Source organism: Crocodylus siamensis, chromosome 7 (genome assembly GCF_052110815.1).
Source record: "Crocodylus siamensis isolate JL-2025a chromosome 7, ASM5211081v1, whole genome shotgun sequence".
Classification (NCBI taxonomy): domain Eukaryota; kingdom Metazoa; phylum Chordata; order Crocodylia; family Crocodylidae; genus Crocodylus; species Crocodylus siamensis.
This window is the reverse complement of record NC_143401.1, coordinates 8505335-8523384: the sequence shown is the minus strand read 5'-3', so window position 1 is coordinate 8523384 and position 18050 is coordinate 8505335. Positions and strand designations below refer to the sequence as shown.

At 53.1% G+C, this 18050-nt stretch overlaps 2 protein-coding genes across 7 annotated transcripts in view; both read right to left on the bottom strand.

Moving 5' to 3' along the window:
• The window catches only part of TFAP2E (transcription factor AP-2 epsilon), a 42012-nt gene extending 40010 nt beyond the window's left edge, over positions 1–2002 (bottom strand). Inside the window, exon 1 of one of the 2 annotated variants that reach the window (XM_090057490.1) lies at positions 1847–2002. In XM_090057490.1, coding sequence (XP_089913616.1) covers positions 1847–1897 — 51 coding nt within the window. In that variant the 5' untranslated portion in view covers positions 1898–2002. Of the gene's footprint in view, positions 1–4; positions 1165–1846 lie in introns of those variants that run through there. The other variant, XM_090057491.1, reaches the window with a different exon arrangement.
• A 7514-nt stretch (positions 2003–9516) lies between these two features.
• On the bottom strand, positions 9517–18037 carry NCDN (neurochondrin). Of its 5 annotated transcripts, XM_090058648.1 has the most exons (9): positions 17900–18037; positions 17707–17789; positions 17232–17412; positions 16455–16596; positions 15006–16001; positions 13754–13995; positions 12365–12589; positions 11514–11656; positions 9517–11297 (listed from the first exon to the last, which is right to left on the bottom strand). In XM_090058648.1, the coding sequence occupies exons 4-9, from the start codon at positions 16578–16580 to the stop codon at positions 10861–10863; spliced, it is 2169 nt and encodes a 722-aa protein (XP_089914774.1). In that variant the 5' UTR covers positions 16581–16596; positions 17232–17412; positions 17707–17789; positions 17900–18037; the 3' UTR covers positions 9517–10860. The 5 variants fall into 5 exon arrangements, with proteins under 5 accessions (XP_089914774.1, XP_089914775.1, XP_089914773.1 ...); XM_090058649.1 differs by lacking the exon at positions 17707–17789; XM_090058647.1 differs by lacking the exon at positions 17900–18037 and having other exon boundaries at positions 17647–17893.
• Between the last annotated feature and the right edge of the window lie 13 nt (positions 18038–18050).

Sequence of the window (18050 nt, the reverse complement as noted above, 5' to 3'; positions counted from 1 at the left end):
TCACCATGCCCGCGTAGGGGTGCACCAGCATCTGCGCGCCGGCGGGGCCCCGCGGGAGGGCACCGGGGGCGGGGGGCGGGGGGGGGCAGGCGGCTCAGCCCGCTCCCGCCGCCCTCTGAGCGCGGCCCGGCTCCATGCAGCCAGATATAGCGCCGGGAGCGCCCGTCGGACCGCGCACGCGTTGGCGGCTCGGCGCACGCCGCCCCCTCCCTCCCTCCCGGCCGGGAGCGCGGAGCCGCGCGGAGCCCGGGGCGGGGGAGCTCGGCGGGGTTAAAGCCCCCCGCGCTGAACCCGCCCCCGCCCAGGGAGGGGTCGCCTCGACCGGCCCACGCGGGAGGAGGGGCCCGGGAAGCCCCCCCCCGCCCCGGGCCGGGATTTCCCGGTGGGACCCGGGGGCGCCTGCGGGGCAGCCGGGCCGGGCCGCGGTGGTCCCGTCCCAGCCTCTGCCCTGCCCCCCGGGCCGGGGGCTCAGCGGCCGCCGGGGCCCGCACCGCGCAGCGGCGTCGAGGGCGGCCGGCTCAGCCGGGTGAGCGGGGCGAGGCGCGGGCGTAGCGCGGGGTCCCTCTGGCCCCCCCGCCGCAAGCTGCGGGCACGGAGGGGGCAAGCGCGGCCCCCGGCGCCACGAGCCCCGCTCGGAGCCCGGCAGGGAAGCGCCCGGCCCGCCCCACACGTGCACGCACACGTACACTCCGAGACCTCGGCACACACACGCACACAGCTACACTTCCGCACGCACGCCCACGCACGCAATTAGACCTCTTCTCCTGCACACACGCGAAAGCACCTCTCCTGCTGCGCACACATACACACCCTTTCTTCTGCACGCGCACACGTACCAGTACACGCCCGCACGCACAGAAGTGTACCTCCTCTGCTGCACGCAGGCACCCGCAAAATTACGCCTCTTTTGTTACGCGCACGGACACATATACCTCTTCTGCTCCACGCACGCACACAAATACACTTCGTTGCACACCCTCACGCACGCAAATACACCCCTTGGGCTGCACGCAATTAGCCCTCTTCTGCTGCACACACAAATGCACCTCTTCCTTGCACACGCACGCACATCCACGCAAACGAATGCAAGTCTCCTGCTGCACACACGCGGGGGCACGCAAACACACCCCTTGGGCTGCACGCAACTAGCCCTCTTCTGCTGCACACACAAATGCACCTCTTCCTTGCACACGCACGCACATCCACGCAAACGAATGCAAGTCTCCTGCTGCACACACGCGGGGGCACGCAAACACACCCCTTGGGCTGCACGCAACTAGCCCTCTTCTGCTGCACACACAAATGCACCTCTTCCTTGCACACGCACGCACATCCACACAAACGAATGCAAGTCTCCTGCTGCACACACGCGGGGGCACGCAAACACACCCCTTGGGCTGCACGCAACTAGCCCTCTTCTGCTGCACACACAAATGCACCTCTTCCTTGCACACGCACGCACATCCACACAAACGAATGCAAGTCTCCTGCTGCACACACGCGGGGGCAAACCAAGAAGCCCCTCCGGCCGCACACAAGTGGGTGGACTTGGCTGCGCGCCCCCGCAAAGCCCTCCGCCTCCCGCGCCGCACTCACACCTAATGGCACACGCAGCCCCGCACAAACGAAATGCACTTCCCTGAGCGCACCCGCACACACACAGATGCACCTTCCCCTCTGCACACGCACGCACAAACAAATGCCCCTCTCTTGCCGCACGTGCACACACAGCTGCTCCTCGGGCTGCACGCACACGTATTCCTCTCTGGTTGAACACACACACACACTCCGGCTGCACACCAGCTTGGCTGCGCACACGCACACGCGCCGCGCCCCCCGGGCTCACCTGCAGCAGGCACCAGGGCTCGGCCTTGACGCCCTCGCTCTTCCAGTGCATGGCGGCGCGCGAGCGGCCGAGCCGCGTCTGAGCTGGGGGGAGCGAGGCGAGGGGAGGGGACCGCGATTTAAACCAGATGAGGAGCCGCGCCGCGCCGCGCCGCGCCGCCGCACGGGGCCGGCCGGCTGGGGCTGCCCTCCCGGGGCCGCCCGGGGCCCCGCGCTTCCCCTGCCTCCCGGGGCGGGGGGGCTCCTGCCGGGCGCACCGCAGCCCAGGTGCTTCCCCTTCTGCCCGGGAAGCTTTTGTCTCCCCCCGCCTCTCTCCGGCCGGGATTCAGGAGGCCTGGGCTCTGCCCCGGCTGCTGGGGTAAAGACCTCACCCCTGGCCCTCCTGGGTGGGAGCTTGCAGCTCATCAGAGCAAAGAGTCCCCCCTCCTCCCAGTGTGTGTACAGCACCTAGCACCGTGGGGCCCTTCGCCAGCAAGCCCTGTGCTGGGACCAGACTGAAGGGAAGTTTTTCCTTGTGGCAGGGTGCGATTTGTGTGCCAGCCGAGAAGAAATGCTTTAGCCTAACCTGCAATGCACTGTGATGTGTGATAGACATTAACAAACAGAATCCCACATTACATTTAATTTAATTCCACTCTTCCTGCCCCGAGCTACAGCTCCCTTCATTTTCATTTTTCCTCTGAATTCCCACAACTCAGACCTCTTTGATTTCCAGGTTTAATTAACAATGCTCATTAAATGAATTTTTATTCCTTTCTTTTAATATTACTCTGCCACCTGTCTTTAGGAGGCAGAGACTGATCATTTATTCTAATTTATTTCTATTAAAGATGGTACTTAAGGGAGGGGGGGAGGGATAGACAGAGGTGTAAAGGGCTGATCTGTTCAAATGCTCTTCAGTTCCCACCCCCCACACACACAAAAAAGAAGCTTTTCAAGGACGCTGCTCCTGAAAGTTCCTTGGCGCTGTATTTATTTTCCACCAGATCCGTTTCATTTGCTAAGAAAAATTGGATTGGGCATGCTGTATTTTGCAGTTATGTTCCAGCTCATTCTTAAAGCCCCTCGCCCGTCTAGTCCGTATAATGTTGATTCTCTATTCATCTGAACGAGGCGAAACTGTACAAAACGCTGATGGCAAACGCAGCACAGCCGCCTGCCCACGGGGGAGGGCACCAGGATCTCCGAGCTGGGAGCGTTAGAGGGGATGTTGCCGTTCCACCTAAAAATCTCTCCGCAAAGCAAAATAGAAGCAAAAAAAAAATGAAAGCCATGAAAACTCGGCCATGACCAGATGGTGCTGGTGAGGAGGATTCATGACAAACCCCTGCCTGTGTCTCCTCTCAGATGTGTTCGGGATCACGGGGCGGCGTCCAGCCCAGAGTCCCGTCTCTGACAATGGCAGGGGCAAGAAACTTGGATGGCATCAATAGTGCGCGATTGCGTGTGTGCTTGTGTGACTGTGTGTGTCTGGAGCTCACGCACGTGGTCCCACATAGGGATTCCCAGACCGAAGGGTGCCTCCAACCCCGGCTCCCTGGGGGTTTAACTTCTCCTCGCTTGTTCTCATCGAGTGACATAGGGATCAAACCTGCTACCGTTATCACCAGCAGAAGTTCTGCCATTGACTTCAGCGGGGGAAGGCTGGTGCCCTTGGGTCCTGGCTGCAATGAGCAGAACCAGTCTGGGAGCCTGCTTTATTGTTTGGCCTGCACTTTTTCTCAGGCAGGGGCAGTCAGAGCTATCTCTTCCCAATCTGTTGCCCCGAGGTGAGCAGTTCACTGTGATGTTGCTGCAGTGGGGCCTTGCTTGCCATAGCGCTTCCCTCTGCGATGTGCCCATCCTAGTCCCTTCCACTCTGCCATCCTCAACAAGGATAACCCTTGCCCTGCCTTGCCCCTGGAGGTACAATGTGCCCCCGGTCCATACAGGCGGGTTACACCGTCCTTGTTGCAAGGCATGTCATCTCTGTCGGATTTGCGGGCAGTCCCACCAGTACTGCACAGATTAATTTGGAGGTTTCAAAATGGTAATTATTTTGTATTTATACTGGAGCAGTGACCAGAGGCCCCAGTCAGTGTTACGGTCCCGTTGTGTAACGCAAACACACACTGAAACACAGTCTTTGTCTCAAACAGATTTAACGTATAATGCGCCTTTATCGTGGCTTCATTGTGCCAGCGGCAACAGGCCAGTATCATGTCAAACAGCTCTACGATCCAATTCATGTACTGGGCTGTATATATACCAGGGGCGGGTGATTGTTTTGGGCGGAGGGCCGCTTGCTGAGTTTTGGCAAGCCATTGAGGGCCGCATGACAGGCAGCCCAGGGCAGATTAATATTAATTTTCTAAAATTTTTTAGGGGCCCCATGGGCCGGATAGAATGATTTGGCAGGACACATCTGGCCCGCGGGCTGCATTTTGCCCACCCCTGCTATATACACTGGCTGTGCAATGCAAAGAGTGTGAGACACCAAGGGAGCAGAATCCACCTGCAGTCAAATAGATGTGTTGCTAAGACAAAGGTGCAGAGGATGTTGCCTTGAAATAACTTGGGATTTCCTGCCTGAGACCCAAGCTGCCTCTCCAACCAGGCTCCTGGGTATATGTATATGTGCGTGAAGAAATGACATCCTTTTCTGAGACCACCGCAAACTAAGGACGAAACCTTGGGCCCTTTGAAACCTCTGAGAGTATTTGCCAGTGACTTTACCCGGGCCAGATTTTCTCCCCACAGGTGTCCACCTGTTGCAGCCATTTGCAGGCAAGTTATAAAAGCTGGAAAAACTGATCAGATAATGGAGGTGACAAAACCTTGTCACTGGCCGTGTCTGTGTGTCTGCCGACCTTCCCTTACCTTGCATCCAGCACTCAGCACGTCTGCGGGTTTTTCCAGGGCAAGGAACAGACACAGTCCCTGCTAAAATCTTGGCTCCTGTCAGATGCGCCAATAAATCCTGGTCTTTGCTGAAATGCAGGGAGCAAACAAAGCACCTCCATAAAGCCAGCCTTCAAGGTGGGGTGGGGGGGCAGGAATGGAAAGGTTTCAGATGAGTGGCACTTACTTAACATGAGGGCAACCCCTAGAGGCCAACTGGGCTTGGTGCAGGGCTGTCAAATCCACAGCCAGCAGCCGTAACTGGCTTGCTCACTTCTTGCTTCACGGTCCTAGGAGGAGAAAAAAATGGTCTCAATGATATTTCTAAGGCAGCGCTGCAGCCAAACAGCAACCTTATGAAATATTTAGTTTAACTGCCAGCGCGTTTGGGGTGACATGAATAAAAGCTGTCAGCTGGGGTACGTTACGGCAGGATTTAAGATGCAACCAGAGCTGTAAAAAAGGAAGCAAAATAAAACACGTGTCCACTGGGCTGAAATGGTATCCATTTTGTCCAGGCTCGGGTAGAAGGAGCCTGCTTGTTTCTGCAGTCTGGCCTGATGTAGAAGACGCAATGCCTGTGATCCACCCGTGGCGTAGGTCAGTGGCAGCCATAATAACGCCTGGCATCCAGGGATCCTTCTGGGCACGGAGCAAAGTGCAGGTGCTATTGTTCCCGTTTTGGAGATGGAAAAAATGGAGACACAAAAGAATTCCCTGACTGTGACTCGGTGGGAGAATCTGTGGTAGCAGCTGAGGAGGCAGCACGGGTCCAGAGTCAGGACACCAAAGTTTTCGCCTCGGCCTCCACCCTCCTGCTTGACCGTAGGCAAGTCCCCTTCGCACTCCGTGGCCCTTCTCCTCCTTCCCTTTGTCTCGTCCATCGAGGTTATAAGCTCTTTTCTCACCTAGGAACTCTCTCCCTATATGGATAAGTGGCATCTGGCATGTGGGGCCTTTCAGCTTGACTGTAATGCAAATAATAATTAAAACAAATCTCCCTGGAGTCTTAAGGGATGTATTTGGTAGCTGTGTTGGTCTGAGACAAAAAAGAAATGCAAAACTCTAAAACTCTTGGTCCAGAGATGCTACCTTTTATTAACCCAACTAAGAAAGCTTGCAAAGGAAGATCTTTTTTTTTTTTTTTTTTTGTGATTTCTTAGTTGATATAAAAAAAAGGTAGCATCTCTGAACCAAGACTGCTAGAGTTTTGCACTTCCTGGAGTCTTAAGACACTTCCTCCTGTCCTCTAAGCACCAGGAAACATTCCCTCTTCTTCGTCACAGCAAATTCAGGCCAGGAAGAAAAGTCTGGCCTTTGAAGGAGTACTTTAGAAATTACAATCCTGGGACAAGGCTGCTGCAACATTTTCCAGGCAGTCCTAGACCTGACACAATGTGCTTTCTCTGGAAACGAGTCACAGGCAGCTTCCACCCTCTTAGAGTAAGGCATGTCCTTGTGCTCCCTCCCTCTTTGACAGCAGGGGTGGGTGGCTGATGCTATGGTTAGGTGAGAAAACAAGTATGTTAGGGACCAAATGGGGACTTCCAAGGGAACCAGCTACTCCCCACTTCTGTCTAGCAATGGACAGGCTTCCCCACATCCCGCCAAACCAATGGTGTTACTTCCTTTGTTGAAGAGTCCAGGGATCGGGGGACTCGGCTATAAATTCGAGGTCCCACATCTACTCTATGTTGGTACCATCTCGAAGCAGTTGCCCTCAGACACGCCAGTTAAGAGGCTGATCTGAGAGCGAAGACTGTGGCTCTTAGTTTATTTCCACGTGGCACAAATGTCTGTCATCGAAAGTTCAGTTGCCAGTAGCAGTCGCTAGAAGAAGCCAAGGAGCAGGTCCTGGGAATCAAACGTTCCTCTCATCCATTGAGGGAGGGGGGCAAGACTCTTGTCCAAGTGCTGCGGATGGCCGGGGGGGGATTCAGGGCCGTAACAGTAGCAGCACGCACCAGCAGGAAGCCCGGGAACGCTGGTGCTGAGCTGAGGGGTCCATTCTCCTGTTGATGCGGGCACAGATATGTCACTTGTGTTACCTCCCACCCCTAGTCCCCAGAGGCAAAACAGCAAAGGGGATCTGAAGTGGGCAAAGATCTGGAGCGGGCAAAGCCTTTGGTAAATCATCTGACTTTTTATCTGACAATATGAAATGCAGTTTTGAATGTTCCAGCTCATCTGGATGTTCACCTTAGTTGCTGAGTGTGAAGCTTTCTTGGCAGGACAAGGAGTCTCGCCCAGCCAGCAGGAAGGTGCTGACAGGCCCCTGCTAACCCAGTGATTGATGATTGTCTTTAATGCTGGAAAGCTCATCTGCTCCCCTGGCATGGAGCATCTTGTCTGGTGCCACCTGCCTCTGTTTTAACTTGCTTCCAGCCTTTCGGTGCCGGGTGAGCAAAGACGTTCCTTCCGAACGGCAAAGTGCAGACAGCAGACGCCACTGCTCTGGTTACGAAAGCAGAAGTTACATAAAACGAGGGGCTTAAAAAAAAAAAATTGGCATGGGATCCAACCAAGGCTTGCCTCCTGGAATCAGAGGAAGCTGACAGTGTGCGCACCCTAGGATTTCCAGCCAATCTCCCTCTCCTGCTTCGCTCCATCTGTTTGGTGAGTTGAAAAGTAATTTTGGCTTGTGTTACCAGCTCTTAGGGTGACCCCTGGTGGATGTGCCTCAGAGCCACAGGCTGGAGTTTGAAGGGACATCGCTTGGTGAGTGAAGTGTATCTCCCTTGGTTACTCCAACCGTCAGTGCCATCCCTTGTTTTATATGCCAGCTTCCTAGGTGGTGAGGGGGACGCAGAAGCATGGCCTCATTTAATAGCAAAAGCACCCGACTGAGCATTCTGGCTCCTCCACAGACTAATTGCATGACCCAGGTAACTATACCTCTTTCTACCTTACTTTCCCTTCTGTAAAGTGGGTTCAGTACTGCCTCATCCTGCAACAAGAGCTAATTTGCTGATATTGATGAAGTTCACTAAGATCCCTAGAGGAGGATCTAAGGAAGGGGAAAGGACTGACTGGTCCAGCAGCCCTCTCTCAGCTTGAGTGGAAAATGATCCCTTTGAGTCCAGTCACTGGAAGTACTTAGGTGCAGCTGAATGACTAGGATCCAGCCTCGTGCCTGTGATTAGCACAGGTGTTTTATAGGGAGAGAATCCATGATAGCATGAGGCACTATAAAGGCTTTATTGGCATGAGTTTGGGATGGCAGCTTTAGTCCGGGGCTGTGAAGGCATCAATAAAGCCTTTGTGCCCCTTCACACCAGCAGGGAGTTATGGTACTTTATGCCAAATTACAAAGAAAAGTTATGAGCACGTTCTTTTGTTTTGAAACTTTTATTGTTCCCAGTTTTCCTATCCCTTTGCCCAGCACACCACTCTGCCTCAGCAACGCGTACAGGCTGTTGAGATACATTAAGGTTAGGAGGCAGGTTGAGAACGTTCAACATCAAAAATCACGTTGCCCATAAGAAGGCGGTCGTGAGTGTAAGCTTTGAGAGTTATGTAGGCCACTGGTCCAGGAAGGCGAGTTTTCCATAAAAACAGAGCAGGTGTTCTGGTTATATCAGACATTAAAACTCACTGGTCCAACACCCACTTCTGCCCATTAGGGATCTTAGCTCAAAGTAATTTTGGGAGGGAAGGTCCCATCATTGGAAGGACAGGCAACATTTCAGTGGCCTTTCTGTATCAAGCAGGCAGCCAAGGCATGGGGGTGACAGCAAAAGGTTAAAAACAAGTGAAATTTTCTGTTGGGCTGTAGAAGTGAAGTCATGAGCAGGTGGACACGGAAGCACCACCCCCGTTCCCCCCCTCTGCCAGAGACTTCAATTGTCTCCCTTATTTAATCAAAATTCCAGATCCGCATTCTTTGAAATACCACTTGTGTCCTTGCCCCCTCACTCACTCTTTCATCCATGTTGTTGGATCAGTCTGTCATTTAACAAATCAGGGCCCAAGATGCTGCATGAAGCAGGAGGAAGAGAAACTCAAGAAATGCCCCACTAGTCGAAGATGATGGCCTCCAAGTACTGTGCTATCTACATGGCTATAAGCAGCATCATGAAGCAGGCTGTGCACTCTAGTGGCTGACAAGAGCAGCTGCTTATTTCAAGGACAGATAGGAACAGATTTAGCCAAAAGCAGAGGTTCCACACAACTGACTGGGGGACAAGGTGAGGGGCAGAGAACACTTGTTACAAGGAAGATTATTTTAGAGAGTATCACGTAGCAAGGCGTGGTGAATGAGGACAGATTGGATCAAGGGTTTCTGGCAACACATAGGCTCAAGGATTTAAAAGCCAGGAGGGACAGCTGTGATCTTTAGGACTCCTGCCTAACACACAGATTCCACCCAGGATTCCTGCAGCAGCAGATCCTCACAACTACAGCAGATCTCTTAGGAAGTCATCCAGTCCAAGCAAATGAGAGCGCTGGAGACTCCACTCCGTCCCTCTGCACGTCATTCCAGTGGCTGAATACCCTCAGCGTCAAATACACCTTCCTGCGGTCTGGACACTGTGTGGGGATAGGAGCCAAGCTGCCTGTCGGTTCATGCAGGACTAGGCCCATTACCAGTGTGGTGGGGGGAAGAGGCAAGAGAAATCTAGGCCCCGCTGCCTTCTCCACATTTTCTTTTGCCACTGTGAGACTTGTGTGCCATCACTAGGAAATCGGCAAAGTGCATCCAGAGAGAAAGGGCCAGGAGAGCTCCCACACTAAGTGGAGGTGAACCTTGTTAGTGAAGGAACTTGTAACGAATGAAGTCTTTGAGTCCAGTTGAGCTTTTATGAAAAACACTTTATTTCAAATGGGAAATGCCGACAGCCTGGCCATCCCCATTTGTCTGCACGGCCTTTGGGGAACTGTCAGGGCCATCCCATACTCAGGCACATGCTATTTACAGGTCTCCCACAGGAGCAGTGCTGCTGTCCCCAAGGGGCAAGTACAAATCTCACAGCTGAGGTGGGTAATATTAAGCTAATATCCTGGACAGTTTGAATCCCAAGGTTCCAGCTCTATGTATTTTGGGAACTCTCTCCAGAGCAGCATCTGCTCTAGCAGGGAGATGAACTTCTATTCTTACAGCAGTGAAACAAGACCTGCCAACAACAACATACCAAAATGAACTGCATCCTTGAACTTCCTCAAATGAGGGCTGGGCCATGCCATGCACAACTGCTGCTGCTTGATCCAGGTCCAAACAATCACAACACTTTGGCTCCAGACCCAAGTGTGGATCAAAACAAGTCACGAGGGAAGTTTCAGCAGGTTTGGGTTTAGCTCTAAGGTACTTCTGTCCACATGGTCATGGGAATATGACATTATGCATGGTCCTTACCCAGCTGAGACCCCAGGGCACGCTGACCTCAAATACTGGAAGGTGACGCAGAAAAGACTGGCACCCGATCACAAAGCTAGAGGGGACTGCAATTCAGGCTGAGGTGTAGGGATGGAGCTTCGTGGAGGGCCCACAACAGCAAGGTATTGCAAGTACTGTAAGGAGAGGCCATTCAGGCAGAACAGAGGTGCTCAGGTACAGCTGTGCTGTAGCCCAGGACAGGGTGATTGAAAGTCATAAAAGACATGGGCAGCAGAGCTCTACTGAGAAATTTGGCTTAGAGCCTAGTTCTGGCTTAAGAGAAGTCAGGCATTTTGATTTTATTATGCTTAGGAACACATGGACTTGGATATCATCCCAGAACACGAAACTGGGAAGAACTGGTTGGTGGCCCAGTTCATAGCCATGCTAGAGCCTCAGCAATCTCAAGCAGCACAAGGTGCACCACCCCCCAGTGCTCACTTCTGCTGGGACCCCAGCTCCTCCCCCGCAAGAAGCACCCTCCTCTCCCAGAACAGGGAATGCAGTGAGCCACGTAGCACTGAAGCAGCAATTATTCCAAACAGCAGGTACCAGGCAGAGCAAAACCCTGCCTAGCTATGCCCTGCTGAGCTCTGACTGCACCTCTTTAATTTTATGAGGTGTTTGGCAGCTTAAATGCCTCTTGTCTTTATCCAGGCAGTAAAAGGTTGAAAGGTGCATGCGGAGTCATGAAAACGTCTGTCGCAGACACCTGGCTTCATTTCCCACCACTGGGGCATTGCTGGGGGAGGAGGGGCTCTTCACAGCTCACAAAGACACTGTTCTAAAGCTGCCATGCCATACAGGTTGGCCCACTCCTTGCCTTGCTGAGACATGATCACCTCTTTGCCCTGCTGGCTGGCTCTTGCCAGCTCTAGCAAAATGCCCTGGAAAACAGCAATGAGTTCAAAGTCCACTGAGGCTGGTGCCACTTTGCCCAGTAACTCCAAGAGGTCTTGCGGCCAAGATGACTGGAGAACCATGTGGGGCAGCCATGGGAAGAGCGCTATGCAGTTGGCAAATGCCTGCATCCCCAGGAACCACAGCTCACGGATGTCAGCCCAAGCAGCCTCATAGTCTGGCACCACAGCCATGGCCAAACTCTTGCTGATGGGATCCTCTTGGGCAGCATGGGCCTGTGACAGGAAGCAGATGGCAGCTTCAAAGAAAGCCCGGGCTGATGGTGTCTCCTGGAGAACTGAGACAAATGGGAAACAAGTGAATTTGTGTATAAGCCACCAGTATGGTTTGGGGATGCTTCTCGAAATCAGGGTTTTTTTTGTTTTTTTTTTTTTTTTTAAGGAGGTGCAGAACACGTGCTGCTTCATGGGATGTGGGGGTCCTGGATCACTCATCCCGATTCCAGGCCTTTATGGCTAATGACAAAGTGCACAACTCCAACAGCACTTCTTACCTGGAAAGCTGGCTAATATCCTGGCCATCATCAAGCCTAGTGTGGCAACACTGGCTGCTAGTACGAGGTGACCTTGCTGGGGCAGCAGAAATGGGAGGGACTTCATTAGTGTATCCATCAAGGAGGCAAAGCATCCATCTCGCCTAGGGAGAGAACAAAGCCAGACAGATATGCTCTGAGCAGGGCCAGAAGCACCTGGAGAGGCTAAGAGAGAAGCAATGGAGTAGCAGCCCTGTGTCCTGGACTCCTAGATAAGAAGGACCTGAAAAGTGGCGGTAAAGGTGGTCCTTGGGTGGGGAAAGGGGACACCTTTCATTTTCTCCCTCTCTGTGGTGCAGCTGCAATCTCCAACTGGAACTGGAAACCCCACTAGGCTCTTTCAGGCTCAGCACCCTAAGCTATTTGGTCAGTGATGTGCAAGGAACAGCATATACTGGCTTGCTTCTTGCAGCTGAGTCTAGGGGGTGAAGGAGATGCCTTGTCAGCACCAGCAGCATCCAACCCAATTCAGACCCACAGGTGGCAGAAATACAAGGTAATGCCTCTTGGGCCAGAGCTGCACTTCTAGGTCCAACCCTTTGCCCAAAATGGTTGGACTTGGTTTTCTCTAATGCAGTTCAAAGGTCTAGGTGTGCAACTCTGGCAGCTCAAGGGAGCTCCTGACTCACCTGCAAGCTGAGAGGGGATTTCTATAAAAAGGCATATGCAATCCTTGCTCTCTCATGGGCAAGCAATTGCTGACACGTGCTTGAAACTGGGCTGAATCCCACCAAGCTCACTGCACACGTCACCTGCTTTCTTCCACTGAAAATCTCAAACCAGGCCCATTCCTGTAGCCCTGGGGCTGTTACCTGATCAGGTCTGGAGTGGTTACCACAAGGTTCAGGAACACCCCACAACTGGTTTGCAGGCTGACCTCTACACTGTCCGGCAGAGTCAAGGGCTGGGGCTCAGAGGTGAGCACCTCCCACTGGTGCAGGAAATACTCGCACAGCAAGGCTGGCACCCCCTCTGAGATGAGGATTTCTCGGGGTCGATCCTCTGCTGTCAAGTGGCACAAGGCAGGGAGCAGAAATCTGAAAGGAAAGAGATCCGGCATACATTGAAGCAGTCAGGCAGCTTAGGGGCTTATATTGAGAGCTGGTTTTAACTAGAGCATGGGGCAATGGCACCAGCAGGGAAATGAAAACTAGGAAACGACAAGTTAGATGAGCCCTTTTGCTCCCCCCTCCCCACCCCCGGCTGCTACAGGTTACCACAAAGAGCAGTCCCATGCCATAGGCAGACATGGGATAACCTGCCTCTCTGAGGGTCTTGCTCTGACCCCGAACCGGTAAGGCTGAAGTTCTTGTGTCCTTCAGAGAATTCTTCATCTGCCCAAGCTGTTATCACCCAGGATCTCTTGCCAGGCCCCTGAGCATCTAGTCCCCTACTGAGCTTCCCAAGTGAGCTGCAGGGACCACTCGACTGCTTTTTATTCTTTGTTTGCTATTTAAGAGCTGCCATCTATGCTGCTCTACCAGAAATGCAGTGTCAGTTCCTCATCATGGGACCCTGCAACTCAGTAGAGCTGCTTTATGACTGATTCTCCGCATCTGTGTGAAAGTTCAACTCCATATCCTGGCCTCTCCCATCACACACTGAGGGGGGGAGTGGGAGACTGCAAACATCCTGTCAAAATACTGCAAAGCCATATCCCTTCTCCTGTCACCCGAGACCCAAGTGCCTGGACTGCATGGGCAGAATGATTTTGGTTGGGAGAAAAGGTGTTTGAGGCTACAGTGGTGGGAGGTAGAAAGGGTGGCCGAAGAGGGGAATGAATAGGGGGACACAGGGAAGGCAAGGCTAGGACTGCTACCTACATGATAGGTGCCAGCCCTCTCAGTGCTTTTAGAATAAAACAAATGCTATTTCAGACAGAATGACCCCAGCCTGCAGGAGGAACCCAGTCAAAGGCCAAGGCAAGACTTTCAAATACATGAATCTTGACTGCTGCAGGTCTGCCAAGACAAGAGGAATCAAAGCTCATGCTTCAAGGACCGTCTGTTACCACCAGTTCAGAAAGGGGTTTATCTACCTTTGCCATGCAACACTATGTCCTGGGGATTTCATTTTTTCCAGGGCTGCATGTGGGCTTTTGCTTGATGGGCCCCTGGGCTGATGACATCTGTGTTTCTGTGTAGATACTGGTCTGACGGAGCCAGCAGTACTCATGTTTACCCTGTGATTGCAATACTCACCTCAGAGCATCTGTGGGCAATGCAGAGTCCTTAGGGCTGCCTGGCACACCTGGCACTGCTGTTTGTTGAGGAGAGCACATGGCTTTGTCCCCCTCTCTGAAAAGCGTCTTGGCATAATGAACAAGGAAAGGCAGGAGGTCGCAGATTTCCTGCTTGAGGGAGGACGTCTCTTCAGCCATCCAGGCCCCAAGGATTCGAACGGAGGCAAATACGAAAGGCTCCCCCAACTTCTCCCATCCCACCTGCACAAAGAACAAAGCAGGCATAAAGCCAGAGTTGGGGAGCACAGTGACATTTTCCAGATTAAGCCTCAGGTCTTTGCCTTGGGGCTGTTAAAGGCCAGGAGAGGGAACTCCTAGTAAAGGCCAGGAGAGGGAGCTCAGGAATAGCTGGCTCCTGCAGTTCACACCTATGAGGTCTGGGACTGAGACATGTCTGGCAGCGTTCTCAATTTTAACAGAAATCTGGAGTTCGGACTAGCGTCTCCAGAGCCCTGAGGAGCTGATGGACCACCAATGGGAAGTGGGCAAATAACTCTCTTCAGCACTCCGAAAACATTGTTAGTAAACTGTGCTACTTTGCCATGAAGCTACTCAGGGTATGAAGATAACACTGCTCCTAGGCCCATGCCTTGCTGTATTCCAGTCTGGATCCAGATCAAGGGACCAGGGACCAGGGTCTGCAGCCTGCTGTGCTTTCTGATGCTAGAAAGTGCTGCTTCCCAGCCCAAGCTGTTCTTTAGATACCAGCTGCCAAAATTTCCAGCTAGGTGGGGAAGTGGGAACATTAGCAAGAAGAACCTGGGGGTCTTTAAGAAGAGGCTTGATGCCTACCTGGCTGGACTCATTTGAGTCCAGTTTTTCTCCTGCCCAGGCAGGGGGTCGGACTTGTAGGGTCAGAAGGGACCTTGCAGATCTTCTTCTATGATCTATGAACCATGGGTTTATCAATCCAGCATGATGTAACATGTCAGATTTGGACACCCTTTGGGTGAACGAGTAAAAACACTTTCAAAGCCAGTAAGGGCTGGAGAACTGGGACTAGGGATCAAAATGGAGAATGGAGGGAGGAGGGACCATCAGCCTCTAGATGCAGCTTTTCAACTGCAGCAAAGCAACACCAGAAGGGTTTAAACATGAAAAGGCCGGAGTGTGTTTCTGTATCTAGCCAAACGCAGTGACAGAGGGAACTCCCTGGTGATGGTCCCCATTAGACCTGCTCGAGGGAGAAGGTATTTCCAGACCCCACATACCTGTCGCAGGTAGTATATAACAGCCCCAAATGCTTCCCCCATGGTTCCAACAAGCTGCACTTTCTGCTTCTCCTTGAGCAGAGGTTTCTCTTCTCTCATGCATTCCAAGATGCCCATCTCTATGAGGATGTAACAGGCTGTCATCACCTCCTCCTTCCCGTCTACCGTTGCAGGGTCTGGCTCTTCCAGGCACAGCCGAACCTCCACACAAGCCAGGTTCACCAGCAAGGCCAGGAACTTACTCCCAGTATTCCCTGCTGGGATCCATTCTGCGCCATAGGCCTGCGAGAGGCAGGCAGCCAGCTTCAGTGCAGGATCACGCTGCAGCTGGCTCAGCCTGCTGCTAAGGATGCTGGCTAGCCCTCTGTAAAGGTTGTGGAGACATTTGGAGCCCTGTGGGTGCTGAGTGAGCAGTGGTGGTGGAGGCATGAAATAAGGAAGGACTGCACACATCTGGAATTTGGTCATGTCTTCAGCCCTGTGAAACGTGTCACTGAGTTTGCACAGCACAGCCATGAGGTCAGGGGTGGCTCTCTGCCAGCATCTCGCTTCTGCTGTGGCTAGAAGTCCCTGAAGCAACTGAAGGGCATGGTCATGGCCGTAAGAATTGTTCAGATACACCTGGCACAGAGCTGACACAGTTCCTCGGGACACCAACTCTCTGGGGCCTCTGGCAGTGGCCAGGACTGCACCCAGACACTGGTAAACATCATCAATCATGGAGCTTGTAGATGTGTCATCCAGATTGCATGGGGAAGCCAGGATATCGTTGAAGGTGGGGATTTTGTTAAGGATCTGGGAGTGGCTGGCTAACTCGGGATCAGTGCAGAAACATGTCAGCAGGGTCAGGCCAAGTGCTCTGAAGACATGCTCTGGACAGCCAGCTGGGGGTTCCCTGGAAGCAAGAAGCCGATTTGGGAACGTGAATCCGACTGCATCGAAGATCCGACGGCGGGTTTTGCAGTCCACTTCTCCAGCTCTGACTGCTTTGGTCACCTGCAAAACAAACCAGGCATCAGATTGCACCACAACCATGCATAGGCCTGGCTGGAAGCTCTGGACAAGGCTGACCAACTAGGAAGGAAGCCAGAGGAACACCAGTAACTTAAACAGCAAAGAAAACCCTGACCTAGTTGCCTCTACACCTAGATGGAGGCTTGGACCTCTGAACAGTCTGACTATTAACAAACACTGTGAACTCTGAGGACCTTCCAAATGACTACCTCAAGGCACCCAGGGAGACCAAGGAACTGAGAGCTAAAGCAATGTGCCAGGTGTCTCGTGGCTTGGTGGCAAACACAGAGGTGAGACCCAGGAGTTCTGTTTTCCAGTGCCCGAAGCTAACACCCCACCTCCTCCATGCAGACAGGTTCATCTGGTGGCAGCTGGTCCCATATTTGCTCTGGAACCGGGTGCATGCCATTGCTGCAGCCTGAAGTAGGCCCTTACCAGGAGAAGTGCTGCAAACTGCTCGCTGTCATTTTTTGCATCTCTGAGCACGTCGAGGCACCGCTCTAGCGTTGTATTCCTGGCCGCATTGCCAGCACTGGGAAGAGCTCCTGAATCTGAAGCCATGATGCCAAGTCCAGCTCTGGATATATTTAAAAAAAAAAAAAAAGCCAGGGTTTAGCAAATCCACAAGTGCTGGGCTTGAACAGGGACTGCTCATCCTAGTGGCTTCAGAAAAGCAAAAAACTGTATGTGATGGAGGAATGTCAATGGGAAGGAGTTGAGTGAAGGAACAGGACACAGCTGTTCAAACTACCCCCGCCTCCCCCCCGCCCAGCATTTAATTCCTTCCCATAATCAGAAAACAAGGAGACACTTGATTAACTGCAGGTGGATCTAAAAACAAAAGGGCAAAGCTACTTTACATGGCATGTGCTCAGCCAGTGGAATTGTCCAGGGAGCAAACGTCATGGTTGGATTTTAAAATAAACTGGGTTATTTTATGGCCAATAATGAAATCTGCCACTTTTCATGCTCCCCTCTGGGTAACAGAGCATCAGCCTTAGGGCACAGGCCAACGGCTGCAGGAGGAAGGAAGGTGTCTCCCCGCCAGGCACACGCCAGCCTGGCGCACTTGATTGCTCTGCGCCTTTCCTTGTAGCATCAACTATCAGCCTTAGTGAGCAGATCCTGATGCCAGCGTCCAGGGCTCTGCATCTGGCACCTCGCACCAGCAGCAGTGGGGGGAGCTCTTAAAGACAGGAAGGACAACAAAACCTTCAAACTGAGGACAACAAACTTTGGCTTGAGCAGATCCCAGCTCCTTTTTAATCACACGCCGTTGAGTAGCTTCTCTGCCCGCATGGGCTACTCGCCGCTGTCTTCCATCTGCCTCATTGACAGCAGGGTGCATACGCAGCTGGGGTCAAGAACTGGTCCCAAGCATTTCCATTACGAACTAGGGTTTCAGAGAAGTTTGTTATTACTTGTAACACAAGGTATCCCCAGCCCCTGGGTGTGAAAATTGCTTTTCAACCCCAAAACCTGGTCTGAACAGTTGCAGGGGATGGTTTAAAGGGCCGGGATCATTTTAAAAAAGCGACAGAAAATTGAGCAGGGAGGCTCCTGGCTTTGACTGACTGATAGCAGAGAAGCCTCCTTCCCTCCCCCCAAAGACGCGGCGCGAACGCACCCCCACGAGCCGTGACGCTGCAGATTCAAAACCCAGGACTGCCCCGTAGCATCTTCTTACAGAGAGATTTGAAGCCAGGCCACGTGCAGCAAACAGGCGGGAATGGGAAGGGGCCTTTCGTAGGGCGATTGCAGACCACGAGGCTGAGGAGATCACATCTACATCTAGCCCAACCCCTGCTCAAGGCAGGACTATGCCCAGGCAGGGTCTTAAACCCCTCACGGGACGGAGACGCGCCCCACGCCGCCCTCACCTGCCGCCAGGCTTCCGCCTCATCCCCTCTCTCCCCCTCAGCCAATTCGCGAGCGCCACACTGCCGCTCCGGCCAACGGCGCGCCGCGTTCTTAGCCAGCGGGTGACGCCCCCGCCGCCGCCATGCAAGTGTGGCAGGAAGGGCAGCCGCC

Excerpts from the sequence above, each read along its gene's own strand:
- NCDN (XM_090058648.1), bottom strand. The coding sequence starts at position 16,580 with ATGGCTTCAGATTCAGGAGCTCTTCCCAGTGCTGGCAATGCGGCCAGG. Across the intron at positions 12,590-13,753 it reads TTGCCCACAGATGCTCTGAG|ATTTCTGCTCCCTGCCTTGT; the intron begins GTGAGTATTGCA and ends CTTTCCTTTCAG. Across the intron at positions 11,657-12,364 it reads ACCACTCCAGACCTGATCAG|GCGAGATGGATGCTTTGCCT; the intron begins GTAACAGCCCCA and ends TTCTCTCCCTAG.